Source organism: Leucoraja erinacea, chromosome 24, assembly GCF_028641065.1.
Source record: "Leucoraja erinacea ecotype New England chromosome 24, Leri_hhj_1, whole genome shotgun sequence".
Lineage (NCBI taxonomy): Eukaryota > Metazoa > Chordata > Chondrichthyes > Rajiformes > Rajidae > Leucoraja > Leucoraja erinaceus.
The window spans coordinates 26,542,891-26,569,145 of NC_073400.1; the positions used below are offsets into that span (position 1 = coordinate 26,542,891).

The 26,255-nt window shown below is 46.8% G+C and overlaps 1 protein-coding gene across 1 annotated transcript in view; it reads right to left on the minus strand.

Moving 5' to 3' along the window:
• Positions 1-10,710: 10,710 nt before the first annotated feature.
• Positions 10,711-26,255, minus strand: part of LOC129708847 (cyclin-dependent kinase 18-like) — a 73,384-nt gene continuing 57,839 nt past the window's right edge. Inside the window, exons 11-16 of the mRNA XM_055654870.1 lie at positions 20,024-20,121; positions 17,954-18,059; positions 16,858-16,900; positions 15,836-15,926; positions 12,686-12,763; positions 10,711-10,818 (exon numbers count right to left, since the gene is read on the minus strand). Coding sequence (XP_055510845.1) covers positions 10,781-10,818; positions 12,686-12,763; positions 15,836-15,926; positions 16,858-16,900; positions 17,954-18,059; positions 20,024-20,121 — 454 coding nt within the window. The 3' untranslated portion in view covers positions 10,711-10,780. The remainder of the gene's footprint in view (positions 10,819-12,685; positions 12,764-15,835; positions 15,927-16,857; positions 16,901-17,953; positions 18,060-20,023; positions 20,122-26,255) is intronic.

Consider the following 26,255-nt stretch of genomic DNA (forward strand, 5'->3'; position numbering starts at 1 on the left):
ATGTCTCTATGGAGTTTGTACGCTCCACCCCGTGACCTGCCTGAGTTCTCTCCGGGATCTCTGGTTTCCTCCCACACTCCAAAGACGTACAGGTTTGTAGGCTAATGCCTTGGTAAAATTGTAAATTGCCCCTAGTGTGTGTAGGATTGTGTTAGTGTGCGGGGAGCGCTGGTCGGCAGGGGCTCAGTGGGCCGAAGGGCCTGCTTCCACGCTGTATCTCTAAACTAAACTAACTGTGGAGCTTTAGGAGGCTCGGAGGAGAGGTGGGGTAGGAGGCTTGAGTAGGAATTTGCCGTCCACGTTAGCCAGCTGGAACAAATGGCTCACTCCACATGCAAGCACTTTGCAACTTTGGACAAGTGTTGAGTGACCGGTGATCCCCAGAGTCGGTGGGAAACTCACGATCATAATCCCTTAACGACATGGTCTCCTTTTATTGATTACTTAAAGGGTAAGAATAGTTCAGCACAGGAACCTGACTAGCACTCGGGCTAAAGAATGGATGAAATGCTATACTCTGAAATGTACGAACATATCTCGAACGATGTTTTTTATTTTAATAAATTTTTCCATTCTTCTTTAACTATCTTTTTCCTTTTTTTTTTTTAATTTTTTTTTAATTTTTTTTTTTTTTTTTTTGTTTTTCTTCTCTTTCTTTTCTTTCTTTACTTCATCTATCTCTTTAGTTCTATCTAGTTTTTAAAAAAAAAAGGAAGAAAAAGGCAAAAGGTATTGGAGACAATGTAATAATAACTGACAATATTATCAATTTAAAAATGTAAGACAGTAATGATGTAATAGGTTATGTACCTATCTCCAATAAAAAATATTTTCAAAAAAAATAAATAATAATAATCCCTTAACGAAGGAACTGCAGATGCTGGAAAATCGAAGGTACACAAAAATGCTGGAGAAACTCAGCGGGTGCAGCAGCATCTATGGAGCGAAGGAAATAGGCAACGTTTCGGGCCGAAACGTTGCCGGCTGTGCATTTCTCCAGCATCTATGGAGCGAAGGAAATAGGCAACGTTTTTCGTACCCGTAAACGTTGCCTATTTCCTTCGCTCCATAGATGCTGCTGCATAGCCCGCTAAAAGGAGTTTCTCCAGCATGTTTTTGTCTACCATTGCCACAGAAAGACCCTTAGATGTCATGTGTTTTATTGTCCTATGTCCCCAAACGTTGATATTTAATCGCTCCATAGATGCTGCTGTCTGGGCCTGTGCCAATTCAATAATAGCCTTAGATGCATTGGTGCCCACTGATACTAATCTATGTTGCTGTCTGGGCCTGTGCCAATTCAATAATAGCCAAATTCAATAATTCAATTGTGCCGGTTGCTCACAGTGGTCTATGAAGTCGATGTGGGAGTCGTGCCAAGAACTAATTGCATAGCAAATAACTAGTTGCTGGTTTCCTTAATTGCAATTTGCAAGCTATCACCTGTCTAAGTCCTGCAACATGTATCCATGTTAGTTCTCTAAAGGAGACGGCCTGTTTCATTAACCACGAGTTTTATTCATCTTAATATGCAGATTAATTTGCATTGCAAACAATTCAATTTGCATTTTGTTCTCTTTCATATCCTACGGAAAATTGGAAAGTAGGTCAAGGGACTGTCGTATGTTGATAGAATGGAGCGGCTGGGCTTGTATAGAAGTTGGGATGTAATGTTAATGAGTATAGAAGTTGGGATGTAATGTTAAAATTGTACAAGGCATTGGTGAGGCCAACTCTGGAGTATGGTGTACAATTTTGGTCGCCTAATTATAGGAAGGATGTCAACAAAATAGAGAGAGTACAGAGGAGATTTACTAGAATGTTGCCTGGATTTCAGCAACTAAGTTACAGAGAAAGGTTGAACAAGTTAGGGCTTTATTCTTTGGAGCGCAGAAGGTTAAGGGGGGACTTGATAGAGGTTTTTTAAAATGATGAGAGGGATAGACAGAGTTGACGTGGAAAAGCTTTTCCCACTGAGAGTAGGGAAGATTCAAACTAGGGGACATGACTTGAGAATTCAGGGACTGAAGTTTAGGGGTAACATGAGGGGGAACTTCTTTACTCAGAGAGTGGTGGCTGTGTGGAATGAGCTTCCAGTGAAGGTGGTGGAGGCAGGTTTGTTTTTATCATTTAAAAATAAATTGGATAGTTATATGGACGGGAAGGGAATGGAAGGTTATGGTCTGAGCGCAGTTATATGGGACTAGGGGAGATTATGTGTTCGGCACGGACTAGAAGGGTCGAGATGGCCTGTTTCCGTGCTGTAAATTGTTATATGGTTATATGGTTATATGGTATACTCTGGAATGTAGAAGGATGAGAGGAGATCTTATTGAAACATATAAGATTATTAAGGGTTTGGACACGCTAGATGCAGGAAACATGTTCCCGATGTTGGGGGAGTCCAGAACCAGGGGCCACAGTTCATGAATAAGGGGTAAGCCATTTAGAATGGAGATGAGGAAAAAAAAATTTCACCCAGAGTTGTGAATTTATGGAATTCTCTGTGGAATTCAGAGGGCGGTGGAGACGGGTTCTCTGGATGTTTTCAAGAGCGAGCTAGACAGAGCTCTTAAAGATAGCGGAGTCAAGGGATATGGGGAGAAGGCAGGGACGGGGTACTGATTGGGGATGATCAGCCATGATCACATTGAATGGTGGTGCTGGCTCGAGGGGCAAAATGACCTACTCCTGCACCTATTGTGTATTGTAATGAACACCAGCAATCCCTGGTTCCCTTCAGAGTCACCCACCATCTTCAGTTCAAAATCTATTGCTTTATCATCGCCGTGCCTAAATCTTCTGTCTTCTCTCTCCAAGGGCATTGTCGGGGTATTTCACCCGAAGGACTGCAGTGGCTCAGCGCCACCTTCTCAAGGACCATTTTGGGATGGGTATTAAATGCTGGCATTTTCCCAAAATGATTAGTTATTCAATAGCTCTGGAGACGGCACAACTCGTCTTCCAAATTGTTCTGACAGCCCCTTCAGGTCCATCTGAGATGCTTCCAACAGTACAACCTACATTCTGGCCTGCACAGAAATATCTGCTGTGTATCATGAGCTCACTTCTCATGATCTCCTGACTTTACACATTAGACTTTAGCGATACAGCACAGGAATAGGTCCTTCGCCCCACCGAGCCCGCGCCGACCAGCGACCACCTCGTACACTAATGCCCCTGTCCCACTTAGGAAACCTGAACGGAAACCTCTGGAGACTTTGCGCCCCACCCAAGGTTTCCGTGTGGTTCCTGGAGGTTTTTGTCAGTCTCCCTGCCTGCATCCACTACCTGCAACCTCCGGCAACCACCTGCAACCTCCGGGAACTGCACGGAAACCTTGGGTGGGGCGCAAAGTCTCCAGAGGTTTCCGTTTCAGGTTTCCTAAGTGGGACAGGGGCATTACACTATCCTACCCACTAGGGACAATTTACAATTTTACCGATGCCAATGAACTTGCAAAACCTGTACATCTTAGGGTGTGTGGGAAAAAAAACAGAGCACCCCGGAGAAAACCCACGCAGGTCACGGGGAGAACGTCCAAACTGCGTACAGACAGCACCCGTGGTCAGGGTCAAACCAGGGACCCTGGCGCTGTAAGATGGCAGCTCTACCGCTGCGCCACCGTGCCACTCTTGTGACTTGGGACGAGAATGCTACAATTAGCTCCGGCCGTTGGCAGTGCCTCGGAGAGCTAAATAAATAATTTAGAGATCTTCATCTTAAGCATTGCAACCCTCCTCCACCTGCTCCCATCCCAGCAATAACAACAGAGTTTAACGTACTCTTCAGAAGTCCTAAACCAAATCTCTGCAAGCAAAAAATAACCCACATCAGTTCAGGTTGGGTGGAGTCCCCCCCCCCCCCCCCCCCCCCCCCCCCCCGCCACGAGTACCATGTAATCCCGTGCTACCTGCTCCATGGTCGGATAGTCGGCGACTAAACCGTCTCCCCCACCTGGTTTGCCAGGTGAGGAGGGGGCTGTGGACCCCCAGCAGGACCAAAAACAAGACCTGTCTAAGGGCGGATGAGCTTCTAGCGAGCCAACAGCCATCCACACTTCAGTAGAAGTTGCGATCACTGTCGTACATAGCATTGTAAGGAACGATGGTAAAGCACACACACACACACCAAAATCCTATACTTCCAGCGGCGGAGGTCCACAGGAACTGGAGGACAGAGACGCGTGGTGCGGCCGTCACCGTTCCCGTTGGACACCAGCACCACTGCGTCGCTAACGTTTTCAACGATGATGAATGAATGAATTACATCAGTTCAAACATCAAACCCCGGCAGAATAAAACTACAGTAATAATACAGGAAGAACATACCAACACATAAATCTTTTCAAAGTAAATTTTAATAAACATTTAATAAATTTCAGAAGTGAGGCAATATTATATTTTTCCTTCCTTCTGTGTAATGTACAGCTGTTGTACAGGATGTGCTATTGAATATTTCACTGGAAACAGAAATCAGAGCATTTGTAAGCTTCAGAGGCACCTCTGTTAAATATACACACACACACACACCTCCAACAGCGAATAATATGCATCATATTTTCAAATAGGTCTTTTTTTTCACATACACTGAGAGCAACATTTAATTATTTTGATTAAAGTGCCAGACTGGTCTGTCTGCCTTGAATCGTGCATTAGCAATGCTGCCGTTCATACTACATGAGGTTCAATTGTCCAGAAGTGATTGTGGGCCCATCAGGATGAGGGATATTAGACAATAGACAATAGACAATAGGTGCAGGAGCAGGCCATTCGGCCCTTCGAGCCAGCACCGCCATTCAATATGATCATGGCTGATCATCCCCAATCAGTACCCCGTTCCTGCCTTCTCCCCATATCCCCTGACTCCGCTATTTTTAAGAGCCCTATCCAGCTCTCTCTTGAAAGCATCCAGAGAACCTGCCTCCACCGCCCTCTGAGGCAGGGAATTCCACAGACTCACCGCTCTGTGTGAGATTCCACAGACTCACCACTCTCTGTGAGATTCCAGACTCACCCCTCTCTGTGAGATTCCACAGACTCACCACTCTGTGTGATTCCACAGATTCACCACTCTCTGTGAGATTCCACAGACTCACCAATCTCTGTGAGATTCCAGACTCACCACTCTGTGAGATTCCACAGACTCACCACTCTCTGTGAGATTCCACAGACTCACCACTCTCTGTGAGATTCCACAGACTCACCACTCTCTGTGAGATTCCACAGACTCACCACTCTCTGTGAAATTCCACAGACTCACCACTCTCTGTGAGATTCCACAGACTCACCACTCTCTGTGAGATTCCACAGACTCACCACTCTCTGTGAGATTCCCACAGACTCACCACTCTCTGTGAGATTCCACAGACTCACCACTTTCTGTGAGATTCCACAGACTCACCACTCTCTGTGAGATTCCACAGACTCACCACTCTCTGTGAGATTCCACAGACTCACCTGGTGAGCACTGGGAAGGTCATCTCTCTCTGTTCCTTAAAACGTAGTAATCCATCTAACTTTGTAGACTTTAGACTTCATGTTAGACAAAGCGTGGAAACAGGCCGCTGAGCCCACGATGACCAGCGATGCCCGGACACTAGCACTATCCTACACACTAAGGATGATTTACAATTTTACCGAGCCAATTAATTTAGTTTAGTTCAGAGATACAGCATGGAAACGGGCCCTTCGACCCACCGTGTCCGTTCGCACCAGTGATCATCCCGTACACACGTTGTATCTTACACACAAAGGACAATTTACAGAGGCCAATTAGCCTACAAACCTGTACGTTTTTGGAGAGTGGGAAGAATTCGGAGCACCCGGGGGAAATCCATGCGGTCACAGGGAGAACATACAAATGGCATACAGACAGCATCCGTAGTCGGGATCGAACCGGGGTCTCTGGCGCTGTAAGGCAGCAACTCTACCTCTGCGCCACCGTGCCGCCTCGAATCTGGACCAACTCCATTTACTCAATCTCTAAACCAATTGCTCCCACCCAGCCTCTCCACCAATCTCACCTACCCACAAAATCAACATAGATGAGTAGGTCCGATCTAACCTACACAAGTTTCCAGACTCACTTACCCAGTCTCTGGACTTGACCTTGGTACATAAGTTAATACATTCTGAGAGCAGAATTAGGCCATTTGGCCCATCAAGTCAACTCTACCATTCAATCATGGCTGATCTATCTTTCCCTCTCAACCCCATTCGCCTGCCTTCTCCCTGTTACCTCAGACACCCTTACGAATCACGAATGTCAATCACCGCCTTAAAAATATCCATTGCCTTGGCCTCCACAGCTGACTGTGGCAATTAATTCCACAGATTCACCACCTTCTGATTAAAGAAATTCCTCCTCATCCCCTTGCTAAAGTTACATCCTTTTATTCTGAGGCTGTGGTCTTTGGTCCGAGACTCTCCCACTAGTCGAAACATCCTCTTCACATTCACTCTATCCAGGCAATGAACCAATCTCACCTACACAGTGTCCTGACTGGATCTAAATGACCTAGTGCCTGTACTCTTCTCAGCTACTGAGTCCCCAGACTCAGTCAATAGACTTGTCTCATCTGCACAGTTTTTGATCCAATCTCACCCACCCAGTCTGTGGACTGATCTCATGCACTCAGTTTCTGGACCATTCTCATCAGTCTGCTTCTAAATTAGTGCAGATCATCAGTGCTCCATCCTAGTGGACCTTTCAAACAACTTGGAACTACTCCGTCCATTTACCCTAATTCCCTGTTGCAAAAATCAACAGGCAAGATGCAGGAAAAATGTTCCCAACGTTGGGGGAGTCCAGAACCAGGGGTCACTGTTGAAGAATAAGGGGTAGGCCATTTAGGACTGAGATGAGGAAACACTTTTTTCAGCCAGAGAGTTGTGAATCTGTGGAATCTCTACCACATAAGGCAGTGGGGCCAATTCACTGGATGTATTCAAGAGAGAGTTAGATATAGCTCTTAGGGCTAACGGAATCAGGGGATATGGGGAGAAAGCAGCAACAGGGTACTGATTCTGGATGATCAGCCATGATCATATTGAATGGCGCTGGTGGCTCGAAGGGCCGATTGGCCTACTCCAGCACCTATTTTCTATGCCTTAAAACTGAGTCTGAAGACGGGTTCCAATCCGAAACGTCACCTATTCGTTTCCTCCAGGGATGCAGCCCGACCCGCTCAGTTGCTCCAGCATTTTGTGTCTATCTTCGGTGTAAACCAGCATCTGCAGTTCCTTCCTATACCATCTGCCCGTGCAGTTACCTATTGAATCTGCACACTAACTTTCTGAGAGGCCTCACTTTGGGGGGTGTTCCCGACCAATTTTAATGAACATACGACCAGCTACCTTGTGAAATGATTGCAGGATTTAAGTGGTGCAGTGGTAGAGTTGCTGCCTTACAGCGCCAGAGACCTGGGTTTGATCCCGACTATGGGTGCTGTCCATGCAGAATTTGTACGTTCTCCCTGTGAACACGTGGGTTAACTCCGCGTGCTCCGGTTTCCTCCCACACTCCAAAGACGTACAGGGTTGTAGGTTAATTGGCTTCTGTGTATTGTCCCTGGTGTGTAGGATAGCATCTGGGTGATTGCTTGCCAGCCTGGACCAGGTGGGCCGAAGGGCCTGTTTTCATGCAGTATCTCTAAACTAAGCATAAGGTCCTATGCCAGGAGGGCATCATTTTGTATGAAGACTGAGTCTTGTGTTTTCACCATCATCTCAGATGCATCAACAAAAGCAATTGGCCAAAAATTCTGTTCCGCCATTTAACACAAGCAAACGCTGTCTGAATAGGAATTAAGACATCTGCTTTCATCTTTTTTTGAAATCATTACAATGAACATCAATTTTATGTCAATACCAAGTACAGAAACCTTACTCGTTGTTTTCTCTAGAGGATACATTACTCACTTCAGAAGATGAGAATGTCAAACTCTAATGGGAGTAGAGTGTTACCTTGTAGAGTGGTTCCCAAGTTTGTGAATCAACATTTCAAAATCTATCTGCAGATCTAAAGCGCGGAAACAAGCCCTTCGGCCCACCTCATCCATGCCAACCAAGATGCCCCAACTAAGCTAGGTCCCCCTGCGTGCATTTGGTCCATATCCTTCCCAACCTTATCTGTCCAAGCATCTTTCAAATATTGTTATTGCACCTCCCTCAACCACCTCTTTTGGCAGCTCATTCCATCTACTCACCATCCTCTGAGTAAAACGTTTGCGCCCTCAGGTTCGATTAAATCTTTCTCCTCTCACTTTAAACATAAGTCCTCTGGTTTTAGATTTCCCCAACCCTAGGTAAAAGCCCATGCGTTCACTCTCATGATTTTACACAGCTCTATACGATCACTCCTTAACCATTTGCTCTCCAAAGAATAAAGTCCTAGCCTGCTCTAATTATCCCTATAGATCAGGACCTCGAGTACTGGCAACATCTTTCTCACGGAAAATAGTGTAAAAAGATAAACGGTAGACAAAAATGCTGGAGAAACTCAGCGGGTGCGGCAGCATCTACGGAGCGAAGGAAATAGGCAACGTTTCGGGCCGAAACCCTTCAAAAAAATTAACTATTGGCGAGAACTGGATATTGGAGGATTAATATCTGTATTAAACAGAAATTGTCTTGCAGCTCAGAGTTTACACGCGTCACCTTTGTATCACAATAGCTGAATAAAACATGTTTAGCGCACTGACTTCACTGTACCCGTTTGTCACCAGCGGGGCTTCTAATTTGAACAATGTATGAGCTCTGAATGTCCCATTAGATCTAATGAAGTACTTCTGAAGTAGTGAAGTTGAGGTTATAAAGTTGGCAATGCAGTAGTTAATTTTGTCTCAAGCAAGATTCTATAAACAGCAATGTAACCATGATTTAAATTAAACTAAGCTTTGGCCATGTTGGCTTGAGTATTGAACCCTGATTTGCGGTGGCGCAGCGGTAGTGTTGCCGCCTTAGAGCGCCAGAGATCTGGGTTTGATCCTGACTACGGGTGCTGTCTGTATGGAGTTTGTACATTCTGAGAGCAGAATTAGGCAAATTAGGCCATTTGACAAACAGTACGTGGATTTTCTCTGGGATCTCCAGTTTCTTCCCACACTCCAAATACGTAAGGGTTTGTAGGCCAATTGGCTTGGTATAAATGTACAATGTTTCTTGGATAGAGAGGATAGTGTTAGTGTGCGAAGATCTCTGGTCTGCACGGACTCAGTGGGCTGAAGGGCCGGTTTCTGCGCTGTATCTCTAAACTAAACTAAGATGGGTGTGTAAGAAGGAACTGCAGATGCTGGTTAAAACAAAGATGGACACAAAATGCTGGAGTAACTCAGCGGGACAGGCAGCATCTCTGAAGAGAAGGAATGGGTGGCGTTTCGGGTTGAGACCCTTCTTCAGGCTGGTTAGGGATAAGGGAAACGAGAGATATAGATGGTGATGTGGAGAGATAAAGAACAATGAATGAAAGATATTGCAAAAATGTAACGATGAGAAAGGAAACTGACTGGTTCAGCATCTCATTGAAAGGATAAGACAAAGAGATCTTGGCTGTCTAAATGGTGGATGAATGACTAGAATCTCCACGTTGGTATAATGATGATGTTGGGATAATCCCGCAGTCAATTGTAAGCCATCAATTCACAAGTCATAGGAGCAGAAGTAGGCCATTCAGCCCATCGAGTCTAGAGAGACTATTGCACAACTGCAAAAAATTATTATGGTTGTTTTAACAATGCCATCTACATAACATTGCTTTAACAATCGTGGTTTGAATCCTGAATATGCCTGAACTTCCTAGGGCCCACTATCACCCCCGTCTCAATCAGCCTGGATCCTTGGTGCTTATTATCAGCCAGAGCTCCTCCCTAAGTCTAAAGTTCCACGGCCCACTTTCAACCCTCTGTGGAGTTGGCCCGCCATGAGACTTTGCCGCCAAAGTCCATTATCAGCCACGTATGTCCTGGGCCAGCTTTGACCCTATGAATCCTGGACTCACAACAACAAGCCTATGCCCTCTGGACTTGACCTCTGTCTACATACCCATGATCCCTTGACCATAAGCAAACCTTCATGGCCAGCGGTGACCCATTACCTTTGTGGTGGTATGGGTATACAGGCGCTGGGCCCATTGTCAAGTTCTATCCATTGGCTCAACAACATCCACGATCCCATGCCCAACGGGTGAAGGTGCAAACTTGCTTTGAACGTGCAAATGCGAAGGAGGAAATCTCCCATCAACATGAGGCAGCGGGACGGACAATGTTGACCACTCCTGAGCTGATGGAAAGTGGTCCTCAGTGCAAGAGCTGCTCTGAGATGGTGGAATGCAATGTCAGAGCACGGAGGGTGTAGCTCACAATCAGGAGGTGTTGTAATTGGCATTTCTATCAAATTGTGTCAATACAGCAGACTGGGGTCTTTGGAATGAGCCCAAAGAGCTTCACTGGTTATTAAGAATTCTAGACGTTGATGGAATTGAAGATATGCATGGACTAGAGACCAACAGCAGCATAGATTTAACACGGTAAATGGGCTCTTCCCATTCCCGATGATGTTTCCGCAATGCCGCACCATCACTGATGTTGATCTCATGTGGCCATTCCCCCGTTCGGCTGTTGTAGCCTCACCTCCGTCCGTCTCCATGCCGCGCTTCAAGAGGGCGAGGAGCTGTACTTTCTTTTCATGACGTGGGGGGGGGGGGGGGGGGGGGGGGGGGGGGGGGGGGGGGAGGGGGGGGGGGGGGGGGGGGAGGAGATCAGGAACAAGCGAGGGTCCACCTAGAACAGCACACTCTGTCTTCGATTCTTCCCCCGGCCTGGCAAAGAAATACTGGCGGTCAGAGACGGTCATTATTCCCATTGTCACAAATCATGCACAACATACGTACAAAATGAGGAGAGAAACGTGTGCAAAACCATGAGAGGAATAGACCGGGTGGACGCACGGAGACTCGTGCCCAGAGCAGGGGAATCAAGACCCAGAGGACATAGGTTTAAGGTGACGGGGGGTGGGGGGGTGGAGATTTAATAGGAACGTAAGGGGCCACCTTTTCACACAAAGGGTGTTGGGTGTATGGATGAGCTGCTGGAGGAGATAGTTGAGGCAGGTACTATTACAAAGTTTAAGAAACAATTAGATGGATGATACAGGTTTAGAGAGATATGGACCAAACGCAGGCAGGTGCGGATAGTGTAGATGGGACATGTTGGTCGGTGTGGGCAAGTTGGGCTGAAAGGCCTGTTTCCACACTGTATGATTCTACAACTCTAATTAGAAACGTTTCTCCTTTACCATCAGATTTAAGGTGATTGGGGGGTGAAATGCAGCAGAGTAGATAATCATCACCCGTCTTGTGTATATTAGGCAGCCCCAGTGGCCTAATGGACAAGGCACTGGCTTCCTAAGGCAAGGATTGTGAGTTCGAGTCCCATTAAGGCTGAGGTTCCATTTTATATTTAAGGCGGAAATTGATGTGTTCTTGATTAGGAAGGGCGTCAAATGTTATGGGGAGAAGGCAGGAGAATGGGAATGAGAGGGTAAAATAGATCAGCCATGATTCCATTCAATGGGGCGAATGGCCTCATTCTGCTTCTAGGCCAAATGGTCATATTTCTAATGGTCCAGGAATATTAGAAAGGATTTCCATTTGCAGTAACCGCAAAGGGTGAATAGAACGAGCTGCCAGAGGAGGGTGTTGGTGCAGGTACTGTCGCAACGTTTAAGAAACAATTAGACAGGTACAAGGATAAGAGGTTTAGAAGAATATGGGCCAAACACAGGCAGGTGGGACTAGTGTAGATGGGACATGTTGGTTGGTGTGGGAAAGTTGGGCCGATGGGCCTGTATCCACCCTGTATGACTCTATCACTAACCAGCTCATTCATTCATTCATTCATTCATTCATACATACATTCATTCATTCATGCATACATTCATTCATTCATGCATCCATTCATTCATTCATTCATCCATTCATTCATCCATTTATTAATTAATTCATTCATTCATTCTAGTTATGTCACACCAATCTAATCTCAGTTACACCACACTAACGAGCACCACCATTAACATCGCAAACCATCATCCCAATCCCCTTTAACCCCACAAACTATAATAATTTATATTCTTCACCGAAACCAATTCTTCACACGGAAAACTCCGTACAGACAGCACGAGCAGTCAGATTCCAACCCGGGTCTCTGGCGCTGTAAGGCAGCAACTCTACCGCTGCGCCGCCGTGCCGCCTAACGTTACTCCACACTTTAGAACCAGCATTCTAAACCCAGTTCCCTCACACATACTGAATACGAGATCTGAGCTTTCACCATCCACCTCTAGTGAAAAACAGCCTTACTCCAACCAGACACTCTGCACTTCCCCTGCCACTTTTATGCCCCTGTCCCACTTAGGAAACCTGAACGGAAACCTCTGGAGACTTTGCGCCCCACCCAAGGTTTCCGTGCGGTTCCCGGAGGTTGCAGGTGGTTGCCGGAGGTTGCAGGTGGTGGAAGCAGGTAGGGAGACTGGCAAAAACCTCCGGGAACCGCACGGAAACCTTGGGTGGGGCGCAAAGTCTCCAGAGGTTTCCGTTCAGGTTTCCTAAGTGGGACAGGGGCATTAGGGACAATGTATCATTGAACACTCAGTTCCCCAACAGTAGGGGTCTTCCAAACACAACTCACCAGACTGGGGATATGAAGACCCTCGGTAACCTGGGTCCTTTTGCAATTGGATTTCTTTCAAAGTGAAAATACTGATATCTGGAAAGAAAATTCAAGAATGTTAAATCACGCGTGGGCACTTGATGGGGTGACCTGTGACTGAAACTTACTTGGAGTCACAAGGTTTGAGTTTGAGATTGGTTTATTGTCACCTGTACCGAGGTGCAGTGAAAAGCTTTTGTTGCGTGCCAACCAGTTAGCGGAAAGACAATACATGATTACAATCGAGAACCAACGATGTGCAAATTCATGCTGGAGTGGAGATTTAAAAGAGTGGAGCGATTTAGTTTCAGTTTTAGTTTAGTTTAGAACTACAGCGCAGAAACAGGCCCATCGGCCCACCGAGTCCGTGCCGACCAGCGATCCCCGCACACATTACCTCTATCCTACACACACTGGGGACAATGTAGACTTATACCAAGCCAACTAACCTACAAACCTGTACGTCTTTGGAGTGCGGGAGGAAACTGAAGCTCTCGGGATCTCGGAGAGAACGTACAAACTCCGTACGGACAGCACCCATGGTCGGGATCGAACCCGGGTCTCCAGCGCTGTAAGCGCTGTAATAATGCCCCTGTCCCACTTAGGAAACCTGAACGGAAACCTCTGGAGACTTTGCGCCCCACCCAAGGTTTCCGTGAGGTTCCCGGAGGTTGCAGGTGGTTGCCGGAGGTTGCAGGTAGTGGAAGCAGGTAGGGAGACTGACAAAAACCTCCGGGAACCGCAGGGAAACCTTGGGTGGGGCGCAAAGTCTCCAGAGGTTTCCGTTCAGGTTTCCTAAGTGGGACAGGTGCATAAGGCAGCAACTCTACCGCTGCACCATCAATGCTGCCCTGATTGTAACGAGTGATTGCAGATTCACTTCTGTGACTAACACACCAAGAGTCATCTGGCTTGGGCGCCATCTTGAATCAGAGACATAGCATCACACAGCATAGAAACAGGCCCTTTAGCCGAAAGAATGAGTACTTAATTCAGGCGTACAGTCTTCTAACGGGGATGGGCACACTGGGTGTGTGGTGGGTGTTTTTTTGCTGGCTGGAGGGATCTAGAATAAAAAATTACAGTTTCAGTCACAGGACAAGAGATTTAGGATTGAGATGGGAAACTATTTCTACTCATAGTTCGGTGAGCCTTTGGAATCCATTACCACACAGGGTAATAGAGAGAAAGCTATGAATGTATATAATATAATGAAATAGATATATTTCTTGACGTGGTCAGTATCAATGGCGTGGGGAATGATATTCCGAAAGATATTTCAACTGGGTGGCGTAGCGGTAGAGTTAACACCTAGAGTCCCACAGAACAGGGTTTGATCCTGACTACGGGTGCTGTCTGTATAGAATTAGTACGTTCTCTCTGTGACCGTGTGGCTTTTCTCCGGGCACACTCCGGTTTCCTCCCACATTCAAAAGACTTGTAGTTTTGTAGGTTTCATTGACTGCTGTAAATTGTTCCTAGTGTGTAGGATAGAACAAGCGCACAGGTCATCGTTGGTCGGCGTGGACTCGGTGGGCCGAAGGGCCTGTTTCGCTGCTGTATCTCCAAACTAAACTAAACCTCGGTACCAGTGACAACAACAAACCTAAACATTGGCCAAGACACATCGATATCCTTTGAACAGTTCCACCAGGTCTTTAACAAGCAATATAACTTTCTGACACCTGACAAGTGCAGGGAAGATTTGCGAGGATTTTGTCAGGGAGTGAGTTATAGGGAGAGATTGGACAAGCAGGAGCAAAGATCCTATAGCGGAGCAAGATAGACCACTCCTGCTAAATGCAATGGGCTGATGTGTATTACGCAACAGAGCGGAACGTGGGCCTTTTTTTCATCCATTTCTGTAACCGGACCCGACCCGACCCGACCCGACTCGGAGTGTAATCAACGTAGCGGGGGAACAGTTTGTGTTAATAAATTAAAATTCTGAAAATGAGGAGAAGATTTTTACCAAATAACTTTTATTTTTACGAGGATGTTTCCGTAACCGGCTTCCGTCTCCGCACTAGTATCCTACGGGATCTTTGGTGCGGAGACGGAAGCTGGTTACGGAAATGGGGCCGAAAATTACCCATGAATCTGCCCATGACCGTACTGCGTCTTTTTCGTCGAGTGGACTATATAGGATCTTTGAGCAGGAGTGCAGATGGCTAAGGGGTGATCTTATAGAGGTGTATAATATCATGAGGGGAATTGATAGAGTGAATACAGAGAGTCCTTAACCCCAGGGGAGGGGATCAAGAACAAGAAGACACAGGATTAAGGTGAGAGGAGAAAGATTTAATTGGAACCTGAGGGGCAACCTTTTCTTTCAGAGGTTGGTGGGTATATGGAATGAGCTGCCAGAGGAGGTAATTGAGGCAGGTACTATAATGTTGAAAGATACTTGGACATGTACATGCATAAGAAATGTTTGGAGGGATATGGGCCAAGTGTCAGCAAATGTGAGATAATTTGAAACATAGAAATATAGAAAATAGGTGCAGGAGGAGGCCATTTGAGTCAGCACCAACATTCATTGTGATCATGGCTGATCATCCACAATCAATAACCTGCCTTATCCCCATATCCCTTGATTTGGTGAGCTCTATCTAACTCTCTTTTAAATTCAACCAGTGAATTGGCCTCCACTGCCTTCTGTTGGAGAGAATTCCACAAATTCACAACTCTCTGGGTGAAAAAGTTTTTTTCTCATCTCAGTTTCAAAATGGCCTCCCCTTTATTCTTAGACTGTGGCCCCTGGACTCCCTCAACATTGGGAACATGTTTCCTGCATCTAGCTTGTCCAGTCCTTTTATAATTTTATATGTTGAGGCAGGTACTATAATATTTAAAATACGGTTGGATAGGTGTATGGATGGGAAAGGTTTGGAGGGATATCGGCCAAATGCAGGCAGATGGGACCAACTTAGATGGGGCATCTTGGTGGGCAGGGACGAGTTGGGCCGAAGGGACTGTTTCCGTGCTGCATGACTATGACTCGGTGAGAGCATTATCCAAAGAGGACTTTTCTTTCCCTGAAGACCCCACTGATACCAACAGGTTTTAAGCAAAACATGGAAATGTGGCGCGGAGCGGAAGATAATCTCACAATAAAAAGACACTCACTATCTTGTATAAGGTGGACCCTTTCACCCAAGCTCTTGAAATAAACATGCCGGAGAGCATCCTCAGCTGAAATCCGCTTCTTGGCTTCATACTGACACAAAAAATTGAATTGAAATGTCAGACACACTTTTCTGGGAGGCTTTCTATTTTAACTTACCACAACAATTCAAAACATCATAGATCAAAGGGAAAAATGCAAACCTTCAATTGAGCACGCCTGTTTCAAATAAGGCCTTGGTTGTAACAACATTTTGGTTTCACTGCTGCCTTGTGATGAAACCGTACGCGATTAGCAGGAGATAAAAACCCTCTAGACTAAGCCAATGTTTTGAAACTATATAAGTTCACCAGTTCTGTGGTTCTGGCTGGTGTGCGGGGATCCAGCTGAAGTGTGCATCGTTCCCCAGCTGCAGTATGGTCTGGTGGCTTGTCTACTTGCCTCACAGGAGATATTCTGTCACCCATCCAGGTTCATATGCTGTTCTAGGTGTGGACTCCTATTTATCGGCAAGGCCAAGCACAGACTCGGCGATCGTTTCGCTGAACACCTCCGCTCAGATTGCCTCCCAATTGTCAGACACTTTGACTGCCCCCTTCCCAATCCCACTCGGACCTTGTGTGTAGGGAGGAACTGCAGATGCCAGTTTGAACTGAAGATAGACACAAAATGCTGGAGTAACTCAGCGGGACAGGCAGCATCTCTGGAGAGAAGGAATGGGTCTCTGTCCTGGACCTCCTCCACTGTAAGGGTGAGGTCAAACACAAATTGGAGGCTCAGCACCTCATATTTCACTTGGGGAGTTTAGGCATATGGATGGGAATGGTTTAGAAGGGTATGGGCCAAACAGGTGGGACCAATGTAGATGGGGCATGTTGGTCGGTGTGGACATGTGGCCAAAGGGCCAGTGTCCACGCTGTACGACTCTAAGACTCTATAAATCATATTGCCATGACCATAAACTGTTAACAGACATTTGATAAAAATGCATCCATATTAAATCTTCAATTAATTAACTCCTTACCAATAAAAGATTGGCAAAGAGATCTAGTCCTTCAGCATCCAGCCTATAAAAAAAAATCAGAGAATTTAGATTTTCACCCAGCCTAGAGATTAAAATGTTATCACAGACAATGATTTGAAATAACTTAAAATCTCCAAATGAGCATTTGATTAAAACAAACATATGAATTTCCCGTTTTTGTGTCACGATAATCCATTTACAGTCAATGTGCTTATAGTGTGTTAATATAACAGGATTCTAATCTCTCAAAGAAGTTTGTTCACACAAGAGACTACAAATGGTCTTGTTTTGATGTGTTGTCCAAAATATGGCATTATTGCTTTCATGCTTTCATGCTTTCATGTGTTATCACAAGTACACATTAGAGGAGTAGAATTAGGCCATTCGGCCCATCGAGTCTACTCTGCCATTCAATGATGGCTGATCTCTGCCACCTAATCCCATTTTCCTGCATTCTCCCCACAACACTTGACACATATTCTAATCAAGAGTTTGTCTATTTCTGCCTTAAATATATAAGGCAGAAATAGATTCAGAAATAGGCAATGGAGAGATAAGTTTTTTTGGCCTTCCATCACAGCGATGTGATGGATGTTTATGTAAATTATGTTGTGTCTTGGGTCTATTTGTTTGTAATGTATGGCTGCAGAAACGTCATTTCGTTTGGACCTCAAGGGGTCCAAATGACAAATAAATTGAATTGAATTGAATTGAATATACACTGACATGACCTCCACAGCCCTCTGTGGCAATGAGTTCCACGGATTAAATGTGGCACAGATCGTAGGAGCAGAATTAGGCCATTCGCCCAATCAATTCGACTCCGCCATTCAATCATGGCTGATCCATCTTTCCCTTTCAAACCCATTCTTCTGCCTTCTCCCCATAACCCCTGACACCCTTGGTGTCCCCTTATAGGCATCTCTGATTATATAACAGTACAGGGGTGGGAATATCGGCCTTGGTCTTGTGAGCATGTCTCTGGAATGGCAATAGAACCTTGGGCTATCGATACCCTCTGTGTTCAGTAATAGTACATTATCCTTCAAACAACTTACAACATGGTTGAATAAGCAAGAATCAATGACCGGTTTACCTGGGAACATGATTTATCATTGGTTGCGGTCGGTAATAAGGGAAGTTGTACGTTTTGAATTCTTCATTTGATGTTATCCCTGACCATGTATCGTCTGTTGGAGTCCCTGAAACAACACATTGTAGAATTAATTGCAGAAGCAAATATAAACTAACCACGCTACGTATTACTCATAGATTGATGATCGGATCTGTGTTATTTATGCTGCCTTTATCTGAGGAATCAGGGCAGTGGGCAGGTGCTATAGACCTGCACGGGAAGGTGGACGTTCCCACCCCCACGAGTCTCGGTTCGTCAGCCTTGGGAAGGCAGTCCATCTAGGAGAGGGAAAACTCTGATTTAAAACCTCCACTGACTTGTGGCCGTATCCAGTCATGGAAAAGGCTCCTGGAGTAAACCTCAAGAAAAGCCCCTAAGGCAGTTCGTCGTTGTCTACAACCTCGTTCTGGCAACTCCTGCGACAGCACTGGTGCCAAATTGTAACGGCCCTGCTGTTCCTTTGGATCGATCAGTGACGTGGAGAGGGGGGACGTGCTGCATGGGCAACAGCCTGTCCTCCATATAACATCGCCCAGGCTTGCATCCGACCACACATCACCTGCAAACTAGGATGCTTCACCCATGGTCAGTCATGACCGAAGGGGACCTACTATCTGATGAATAGGTCTGTTAGTTGGACGGCTTTGAGAAAAGTAGGCAGTGGTTCCCCAAATTTAGTTGAGTTTATTGTCACGTGTACCGAGGACACAGAGAAGTTTTTGTTGCGTGCTATCCAGTCAGCGGAAAGACAATAGGAAGGCCAATGAGCCCTTCTGCCCCTGGGTCCAGATTGCAAAGTGAGGATAGACACAGAGTTACTGGAGTAACTCAGCGGGTCAGGCAACGTTCTCTGGAGAAATATAGGGTGGGTGATGTTTCGGGTCGGAACCCTTCTTCGGACTGTAATTTGAGGGGAGGGAACTCGAGGTGGGAAAAGGATTAGGGCCGGAAAAGGATGGGAGAGGGGAAGAGGAGGGAGCGGCCGGGGTGAAACTAGTCCATGAATATAACCATATAACCATATATAACCATATAACAATTACAGCACGGAAACAGGCCATCTCGGCCCTACAAGTCCATGCCGAACAAATTTTTTTCCCCTTAGTCCCACCTGCCTGCACTCGTACCATAACCCTCCATTCCCTTCTCATCCATATGCCTATCCAATTTATTTTTAAATGATACCAATGAACAATGAATATGCTGGTGGCCTTGCCGAGACAGGCTCAGGTGCAAGTGGAGTCAATGGAAGGGAGGCTGCTTTATGTGATGGTCTGGGCTGTGTCCACAATCCTCTGCAATTTCTTGAGAAAGAAGGCAAGACCATCTAACATCCCTCGTTACCAAGGAAGATGATATTGTTGGTGTTTCAGCGAACCAATATATAACTGGGTTACTGGATGGCCCAATGTGGAAAAAGTAGCAGAAAGGCTAGATGGCCTAAAAGTAGATACATCACAGGTCCAGGTGGAATGTATCATGGGTTGGAATACCAGGTAGAATGTAGCATTCTACCGCTGCACCATAGAGAGCATACTTACCAACTGTATCACAGTATGGTATGGCAACTGCTCTGTCTCCAACAGGAAAGCACTGCAGAGGGTGCCCAACGCATCACCGGTTCCTCACTCCCCTCCATTGACTCTGTCCAAAGCAAGCGTTGTCTGCGGAGGGCGCTCAGCATCGCCAAGGACTGCTCTCACCCCAACCATGGACCGTTTACCCTCCTACCATCCGGGAGGCGCTACAGGTCTCTCCGTTGCCAGACCAGCAGGTCTAGGAACAGCTTCTTCCCTGCGGATGTTACATTACTCAACACTGTACCTCGGTGACTGCCAACCACACTCCCGAAGGGCCAGCATCCGCGATGTATCTCAAAAGTCTGGAGTCTAAATGAGCTAACTCTTTGTCAAGACGTGTTAACATCGACGATTGAGCCGTAACACATTCACTGCAGGAACTGAGAATTGGGTGGGACGGGCTTGGAGTATTCTTGCCGCCTCAGTCACAGTACATCAATGCTGCACTCACCTAAAAGCCTGAAGATTAAGTGCAATTCTTCCTTTACAGTGGAACCAGGGAACAATGGCCTTCCAGCAGCCATCTCATATAGAATACACCCGATTCCCCTGCAAACACAGAGGAGAGCAAATGATATTGTAATTATCACACAGCCACAGCTACTGTACAACTGCAATGTAGAACAGAGGTGCAGGTCCACCACCGATTTTCCGGCACCCTTGGTTCCAGAGACCAATAGAATGAGATACTACCCCACAAAGTCGGCCGTGGGAACTAGGCTATGGGAATGGATCTGCTGTCTCTGGCCGGGCTGGACTTCCAGAGCCCAGGGCTGCAAATTCGACCCACCATGGAAGTCCCGATGAGGTCGAGTTCGGACGCCTCACCCGGTCTAGGCACCACATTTTCGGGGGTCTTACGAGGAGGGGTGGGGTGGTTTCAAGAACGCTCTCTAATTTTGTCCGGATTAAAGTTAGTGCCAGAAAATGGGTGGTGGACTTATACATAGTTTTTATTTTAAATGGCATGCATTTATGCACAGACCCAGGTCATGCCACAGCATTCTACACCATGTGAGGCGGATCTACAGTGGCCACTGCTGTAATATAGGAAACATAGTGGCTGAGTAGAAACATCAACCTGCCACTGTGTTCCAGGCATGAAATAACTTTCAGATCATCTATCTTCGAGATGGTCGGTTGAGAGATAAACACCACACCACAAATAGGCCATGAAGGGTCCCGACCTGAACCGTCACTCATCCATGTTCTCCAGAGATGCTGCCTGACCCACTGAGTTACTCCAGCACTTTATGTCTTTTTTTTGTAAACCAGCATCTGCAGTTCCTGTTTGCTACCACAAATAACTCCTCGCTTGGTCTATACACAGGGTCATGGTATTGTTTTACGTCAACGTTAGAGAGCTCCATTTAATATCTCATTTGAAATACAGGCCCCCCCCCCCCTTAAATTGCAGCATCTCTGGTACTTCATTAACACACAAAGTGCCGGAGTAACTCAGCATCTTAATCCTATATCCCCTGGATACCTGGCTTTAGTTCAGTTTAGAGACACAGCGTGCAAACAGGCCTCTCGGCCCACCGAGTCTGCACCGACCAGCAAATCCCGCACATTCACACAATCCTGGGACGTTACATTCATACCAATCCAATTAACCTACAAACCTGTACGTTTTTGGAGTGTGGGAGGAAACCGAAGATCCCGGAGGAAACACACGCAGGTCACGGGGAGAACAAACAAACTCCGTAGAGGAAGCACCTGGGATCGAACCTGTATCTCTAGTAAGCTGTAAGCGCTTCTTCTTCATCATGCGTATGGCGTGCACAGCCTAAAGTTGTAGGACAACTTGTTCTATTTGATCTTATTTGATTGCCAGGTCGATTGCATTCGTCAAAACAGGAGTGGACCACGTGAAGGTTGCAATCTTCCACCCCGCTATAAGCGCTGTAAAGCAGTAACGTTACCGTTGCACCATCGTGCCGCCCCTCAGTAAAAGAAAATCCGTCCACTCACCCTATCTATTCTTCCAATTACGATTTTAATACTTGGAGCATGATCACAAGTTCATGTTATCGGAGTAGAATTAGGCCATTTGGCCCATCGAGTCTACTTCGCCATTCAATCATGGCTGATCTCTGCCTCTTAATCCCATTTTCCTGCATTCACCTCACAACCCTTGACACCCGTTCTAATCAATAATTTGCCTATCTCTGCCTTAAAAATATCCACTGACTTGGCCTCCACAGCCCTCTGTGACAATGAGTTCCACAGATTTAAGCACCCTCTGACTAAAGAAGTCCCTCCTCACCTCCTTTCTAAAAGAGCGCCCTTGAACGTCATGAGAGCAGAACAGTTTCAGAAGAAGACAAGATTTGTTTAGATGGTGGACTATGCAAGAGGGGAGTGCCTCTGCCAACTCTTTGAAAGAGTTATTCAATTAATCCCATCCTCACGTTCTTCCTCCAAGCCTCCAGTGATTGTTCCCTTTTCAAGTAGTTATCTCATTCCCTTTTGAACGTTATCACCAAATCCGTTTCCACTGCCCTTTCAGTCAGTCATCTTAGATCAACACAACACATATCACACAAGAAATATTTATCTCCTGGGTGTCAAATCCATGCCTCCCGCTTAATAACCTTCCTTCAGTGAAAATTTTTCAAATATTTCTGACCATTGAAATAAAAGATTGGTATCCGGGAAATATCAAGATCTTAGTTTGGTTTGGAGATTCAGCACGGAAACAGCGCCTTCGGCCAAAGAAGCACCGACTAGTGATCCTGAAGAATTCTCAAGAAGGGTCTCGACCCGAAACATCACCTATTTCTTCTCTCCATAGATGCTGCCTCACCCGCTGAGTTCCTCCAGCATATTTGTCCACCTTCGATTTTTCCAGCATCTGCAGTTCTTTCTTAAACATACCAGTGATTCCCGCACACTAACACTGTCCTACACACACCAGGGACAACTTACAATTACACCAAGCCGATTAACCTATAAACCTGTACGTCTATGGAGTGTGGGAGGAAACAGGAAATCCTGGAGAAAATCTACGCAGGTCACGGGGAGAATGTACAAACCCTGTACAGACAGCACCCGTAGTCAGGATCGAACCTGGGTCTCTGGCACTGCAGCCCCACTTAGGAAACCTCTGGAGACTTTGTGCCCCACCCAAGGTTTCCATGCGGTTCCCAGAGGTTGCTGGAGGTTGCAGGTAGTGGAAGCAGGTAGGGGGACTGACAAAAAAACCTCCGGGAACCGCACGGAAACCTTGGGTGGGGCGCAAAGTCTCCAGAGGTATCCGTTCAGGTTTCTTAAGTGGGACAGGGGCATTACTCTACCGCTGCACCACTGTGCCGCATTTATGATGCAGTTCATAATAGGTGCAATTCATAATTTTCACACAAAACAGCATGGGCTGCATTGAGAGATATGGAAATTATGAAGTGCCAGAGTTATGTGAAAATAAAAAAGATTGTGTTAGTCTTATAAAAATAGGCAGGAAATGCTTGTGATGTTTGTGGGCAGGAGTTCACTGGATATATATCTTGCACATGATCATACCATGGTACAGTGCAGACCATACCCCAACAGATGCGCCATAGAAAGAATTTTATCGGGAAGCATCGCGGCACGGTTTGGGAACAACTCCATCCAAGAGCTCATGCAATTGCAGAGAATTGTGGACGCAGCCCAGACCATCACACAAACCAACCTCCCTTCCATTGGCTCCATTTACACCTCACGCTGTCTCGGCAAGGCCAGCAGCACAATCAAGGACGAGTCGCACCCCGGCCACCCCGGCCACTCCCTCTTCTCCCCTCTCCCATCAGGCAAGAGTGAAAATGCCCACCTCCAGATCCAGGGACAGTTTCTTCCCAACTATTCTGGGGCAACTGAACCATCCTACCACTAACTAGGGAGCGATCCTGAGCTACCAACTATCTCATTGGTGACCCTCGGACTATCTTTAATCGGACTTTACTGGACTTTATCTTGCACTAAAGATTATTCCCTATATCCTGTATCTGCTCATGGTGTACAGCTCGATTGTAATCATGTATAGTCTTTCCGCTGACTGGTTGACACGCAACAAAAGCTTTTCACTGCACCTCGGTCCACGTGACAATAAACTAAACTGAACTAAACTAATGACCAGGCATGCCAGACAACACGTTCTTCACTCAATGGAATGATTTTGCCATTCTCTATATCATAGGTTACAGGAGCCTGTTTCCATGCTGTATCTCGAACGTACGGTCAATAGTCAATAGTCAATTTAATTGTCATTTGGACCCCTGGAGGTCCAAACGAAATGCCGTTTCTGCAGCCATACATTACAAACAAATAGACCCCAGACACAACATAATTTACATTTTACATAAACATCCATCACATTGCTGTGATGGAAGGCCAAAAAAAAAATAATCTCTCCACTGCACTCTCCCCCCCCCCCCCCCGATGTCAGAGTCAAAGTCAAAGCCCCCGGCTGGCAATGGCGATCGTCCCGCGGCCATTAAAGCCACGCCGGGTGGTGCGAGGTCGCACACCGGGTCTTGATGTTGGAGCCCCCGGCGTGCGCTCGCAGAGTCCCGCGGCCATTCCAAGCCGCGCGGGGCAGTGATGTTAGGCCCCGCTCCAGGAGCTCTTCGACCCCGCAACTCGGGCGGGAGAAGTCGCCGTTGCAGGAGCCCTGAAAAGCGGTCTCCCTCCAGGGACCCGCGGGCTCCCGGTGCCGCCGTCCGCAGACCCGCAGTTGCAGCCTCCGCATCAGCAGCAGCAGCAGCAGCAGCAGCAGCGCTCCACCACCGCTCCACCCGCTCCGGACTCGGCCAGCTCCGCGACGGTGAGGTGAGTCGGCACCAGAGTCCCCGGCTTCTTCTGTTGGAGGCCGCTCCTCATTGCAGCCCCAACGACAACTGAGACCCGACAAGAAAAGGTCGGGTCTCCAGTGCAGGGAGAGATTTAAAAAGTTTCCCCCCCTCCCCCCCCCCCCCCCCCCCCCCACACACACACCCCAACAAAAAATAACAAAAACTACATATAAACATAGACAAAAAATAATAAAAACGCGGACAGGCTGCAGAGGCCGCTGCTGACCAGAGTCGCGCCGCCTACAGTGGCGCAGCGGTAGAGTTGCTGCCTTACAGCACCAGCAACCCGATTACGTTCTTGACTGCGGGTGCTGTCTGGACGGAGTTTGTACGTTCTCCCCGTGACTTGCGTGGGTTATCTCCCCGATCACCGGTTTCCTCCCACGCTCCAAAGACATACAGGTTTGCTGGATAATTGGCATGGGTAAAAATTGTAAAATTGTCCCAATGTGTAGGATAGTGCTAGTGTATGGGGTGATCACTGGTCGGCGCAGATTCGTTAGGCCGAAGGGCCTGTTTCTGCGCTGTATCTTTAAAGTCTAAAGTAAAGTAAAATAAAGTTTGTACAGACAGCACCCGTGGTCAGGGTTGAACTCGGATCTCTGGCACTGGACTGCCATGTACCAAAAGTGTTGTCGCAACATGTCAATACTTCTTTGACAGTTCCTTCCATAAAAGTGACCTCTTGGAGAAAGGCCAGCTTCATGAAAGAGTGCTTCATTTTGCTAAGCAATAACATTTATTCGTATTATCTTGATGACTGGCTTACTCTGATGATTACCATCTCTGGTCGAGTTCCAGCAGTTAAATTCTGAGATGTGTACTTTGGACCCAACATGAAATTGACCCTTTATTTTGTTACACACTGCCAACGTTGCATCTCTGTTCATGAACTGCGTCCATCACCAGCACAGCATGATATAGCACCATAGACACAAAAATGCTAGAGTAATGGGCCTGTCCCACCAGCATGCGATTGCATGCGTCTAGCGCGACCAAACGTGGTCGTTTGAGGCGTACGGCCTCGCGGGGCCAGTCCCACTTCGAACCGCGGAGCCGTATATGGAGTTGTGCGGGGCTGGTCCCAACATCGCGCGGGGCTCCAAAAATCTAGCATTGTTCGAAAATCCCGCGTGCCAACGGACTGTCGGCCCGCAAGCGCATTGAGGGCGTACACAGCGTCTTGACATCGTACGCCTTGTGCCCGATGATGTCACCACCCGGCGTGCCGTTGCGTGATGATGTCACCGCTCGACGCCTTGCGACGTCCAAATTCAGTCGGCCCACCTCCTGCCCAGTTGATTGGTGAGTATGATGTCGGGAGCAGCCCCGCACAACTCCATACACCTCTGCGGTTCTAATTGTGACCGGCCCCACGAGGGCGTACGCCTCAAGCGACCACGTTTGGCCGCGCTAAACGCATGCACTCGTCTCCTGATGCGACAGGCCCTTCACTCATCGGGACAGGCAGCATCTCTGGAGAGAAGGAATGGGTGACGTTTCTGATCGAGACCCTTCTTCAGAATGAGAGTCAGGGGAGAGGGAGACACTGAGATATGGAAGGGTGAGGTGTAAAAATGAGACATCAAAGGGGATGAAGCTCAAGGGAAATGTAGAATAGATCATTCTTAGCTGAATGCACAGGTTTGCAGGTCAATTGGCTTTGGTCAAAAATTGTAAATTGTCCCTGGTGTGTAGGTTAGTGTTCATGTACGGGGTGACATGATTGTTGGTTGGCATGGACTCGATGGGCCGAAAGACCTGTTTCCACATGGTATGGCAAAAGTCTATAGGCTTAAGTCTAGAATTATTATTAAACTCAAAAAATTGTCCCTGAATCTGGAGCCGTGA